The 3073-nt window shown below is 43.2% G+C and overlaps 1 protein-coding gene across 1 annotated transcript in view; it reads right to left on the bottom strand. All coding sequences in view use genetic code 11, as the record gives it.

Moving 5' to 3' along the window:
* EGR_07278 (hypothetical protein) overlaps window positions 1-331 on the bottom strand; it is a gene marked incomplete at both ends in the record, with an annotated part of 3151 nt that extends 2820 nt beyond the window's left edge. The window contains 2 exons of the mRNA XM_024496527.1: window positions 97-219; window positions 296-331. Coding sequence (XP_024349112.1) covers window positions 97-219; window positions 296-331 — 159 coding nt within the window. The remainder of the gene's footprint in view (window positions 1-96; window positions 220-295) is intronic.
* Window positions 332-3073: the final 2742 nt, after the last annotated feature.

Raw genomic sequence — 3073 nt, forward strand, 5'->3', positions numbered from 1 at the left:
GCAGCAAAGCCTTTTCCATCTCAGATCTACTTTAAAATGGTCAAATATTCGCTATTCTAAATAAGTAAATAAGTAAGTAGTGACGGAGGCTCTTACCATACACGCGGTGGTGCCCCTCTGGCACACTTCGTTGACAACGTGGTCAGGTTGGCAACCGCCTATGCCATCATCGCATTTGGCGCAAGTCAATTCGGGAAACGGGGTCGTCTTTTCAGTGAACTAAGAGATGGAGAAAATAGCACTTGAGAATGAGCAAGCATTGCAAGGTAGCAGCGGATCTACTCAATGTCAGAACCGGCGGTGGTAGCAATTGAACGAGCGCACTCTCCATGCTCCTTAACCAAGGTAAGCTCCAGTAGAGCCCACAAAATGCATAGCGCGGCAGAAGGCTTTAAAAAAGCATGAAAGTACTCCTTTGAGGAATAAAGGACGCGTTTGAAGCAATCGTCAAAGACGGTGTTTTTCCTTAATCTGATTCTATTTAGCCGCCAATGATAATATCATACGACGATTTGAAACGCGGGGCTTGCTTTGCACTTGGATTCCTTGAGCAAAGGAAAATTATGACACTGACGGCCCTAGTCGCATTATTAGGGCTACCGTCTGGCCTCTCCAAAACAGGAGGTGGACACACAGCCCAGGAATTTGTAAGTAGCAAGTGGGAGTTTCTACCAATGTCTGGTAGTATACGATTTGATAATTACAGGATTTCTTTACTGGAAGGAAAGATTTTGTGAGGTGCATTGGAGCCTTGTCAAGTAAAAAAATAAAAACGTTTCAGTTCCTTCCTCTTCCGTCAGATTTACGATCATCTTCAGTAAAATCAGTTTCAAATATGCTATTTACATGATTAGTCAGTGTCACCTTACTTTAAATCACCTCTTTTTTCGATTGGGAGAGACGAAATTCTTACAGAAATTCAGCAATTCTATTCGGGAAACGCCCGGCTTAATCAAATCCGAGATATTGTGTCTTGCTACTTATTAACTTAGTAAGTAGCATGTAAAATCTACTATCGACTCTGATAAGATAACTATGTTTCTTTTGCTATGAGGTAACATTTTTAGGGTGTCTGTTGCATTTTCTAAGTAAAGAGGCAGAAGCCACTTAGGTCCAACCAATTTTGTTAATTCTACAATCACCGCTAGTAGAAACAGGTTGGAGATGTTGATCAAATCATCGATCACTCAAGCAAAGGATGACAAAGCTGTGAACCAACTGGAAGTTCATTCAGTTCCCATACTTGACCATCACCATGGAACTGCTAAATCACAGACATTTAGCAGCTGTACATAGTTGCGGATGATAGGGACAAATGAAATGAAAATGACAAATGACAAATGAAAACGCTAACTGTCAGTTATTTCTCTTTGAAGAGAAATGCATCGCCAATTGGGCCTAATTTGTTTTGAGGGGTGATATTGCTGACATCTTTCCCTCATAATATAAAGAAAAAAAACAGGCGAGACTTCCTGTTGCTTCAGCACGGAAAAGTGATCGCCTCTAGGCGCCTCACCTCGTTAGCTACTATAGGAGTTGAGAGGGAACCTCCCGCCCTGATAACCTCTCGTATCGACCAATCTGATTAGAGGGGGTTTCATGCTGGAAAACTAAGCTATTGACATTAAACTCTAGCATTGTGAAGACCTCACTTTCCGTGATGGCGTTTTGCTGTCGAGTAGCTGACAGTAAGACGTGCGGTAAGTATTTGGATGCGTGCATTAGCGAGGCGCAGAGTAATAAGGCGCAGCGACGGTGAAGAGCGGAGAATTATATGCTAGGCACATGCACAGCACAAACTTACGTACTGGATTACCTAAAAGGTAGGGTTAGGTTGCATTTGAATTGGTAAGAAGGCTAAGATGAAGCATTTTACCACTCCCTCCCCAAAACCTTCGTCTTATCTCATGGGTCGGCCCTGGGTGCCCACCATAGATCAGGACTGCCATGGCGGTGGTGTGTCTGGTGTTTATAGCATCGCCTTTAAGGGGCAACGAAGCAGTGCGTAGTTGTACCATTTGCAGCAATATGTAAACAGTTAGTGCAAGGCACTCGTTGAAGATGGTTACACGAGACTTGAAATGAATCCCAGCACGCACTATTTTGGGGACGTTTATTGAACCACCAGCTTGGTGAGTTCGCTTGACCCAGATCAGGTGCCCTCCAGCCAGCCGTTCCTGCAGCCGATGACGAGAGGAGTCTTGCAGTACACTTTGAAGAAGTCATAAGGCGTCTTGACAGGTGTATTCGACAGTGCGTCTAAAGTTCGCGGATCCATTAAACCGCGATTACGTAATTGCTCCAAAAGCGGGGAGGTCTAGCGATGCATGAGACTAAATCATAGCTCATAACTTATTTTTCAGTGGTAGTTTTTCATACTACTGCGCTGGTCCTTGTAAAACAATGTCTAGCTGATTAGGAGACAAGAAACTCGTTGGTCCAAAATTAATCGATTGGCTGACGAACCGACATCTCGGTGCGCCTTCTTTAATGAAAGGCGACAGTAAGAAGAACTTCCTCAATACCTTAATCTTGCTGCAAGTTTTTTTTTAAATTTTAAATCTTTTGGTGATTTTAAGCTTGACTAATGCGCTTGTGGCTCACGATTTGGAGCAATCATCCGAAAAAGGCTAGTAGAGCCTGCGTCACATATGTGTGACGCGAATGGGGGAATGCATCCAAAAATTAGTATGGTGAAAACACACATATCTTGGTCATTATTACCTGTTGTATACTTGGCAAATGCAAAATGGTAACAAGTTTTTGGCTCAAAAATTATTTCCCTTTGCAATAAAGGCGAAATCTCGATGGCACCATGGTCGATCGGCCGAAGCAAATGCACAACGTCGATGGCGAAACCGGTGATATCTCATTGGAAGAATCAGTGTTTAATAAATTTTCTAGTAAATAATGTGAAGTGTTTGACAAAAAGCTTTTTTTGATCTGAAGCGTGTTGTAGACCTTTTGAAGTACAGCCGCGCGCAAATTGTGACATAAATCTCCCCCCGGACTCCAGCAGAACCAAAGTCGCACACCAACCCGCATTTTAAAANGCCTTGGCCTCACTACTGCT

Source organism: Echinococcus granulosus, assembly GCF_000524195.1.
Source record: "Echinococcus granulosus chromosome Unknown EG_S00073, whole genome shotgun sequence".
Classification (NCBI taxonomy): Eukaryota; Metazoa; Platyhelminthes; class Cestoda; order Cyclophyllidea; family Taeniidae; genus Echinococcus; species Echinococcus granulosus.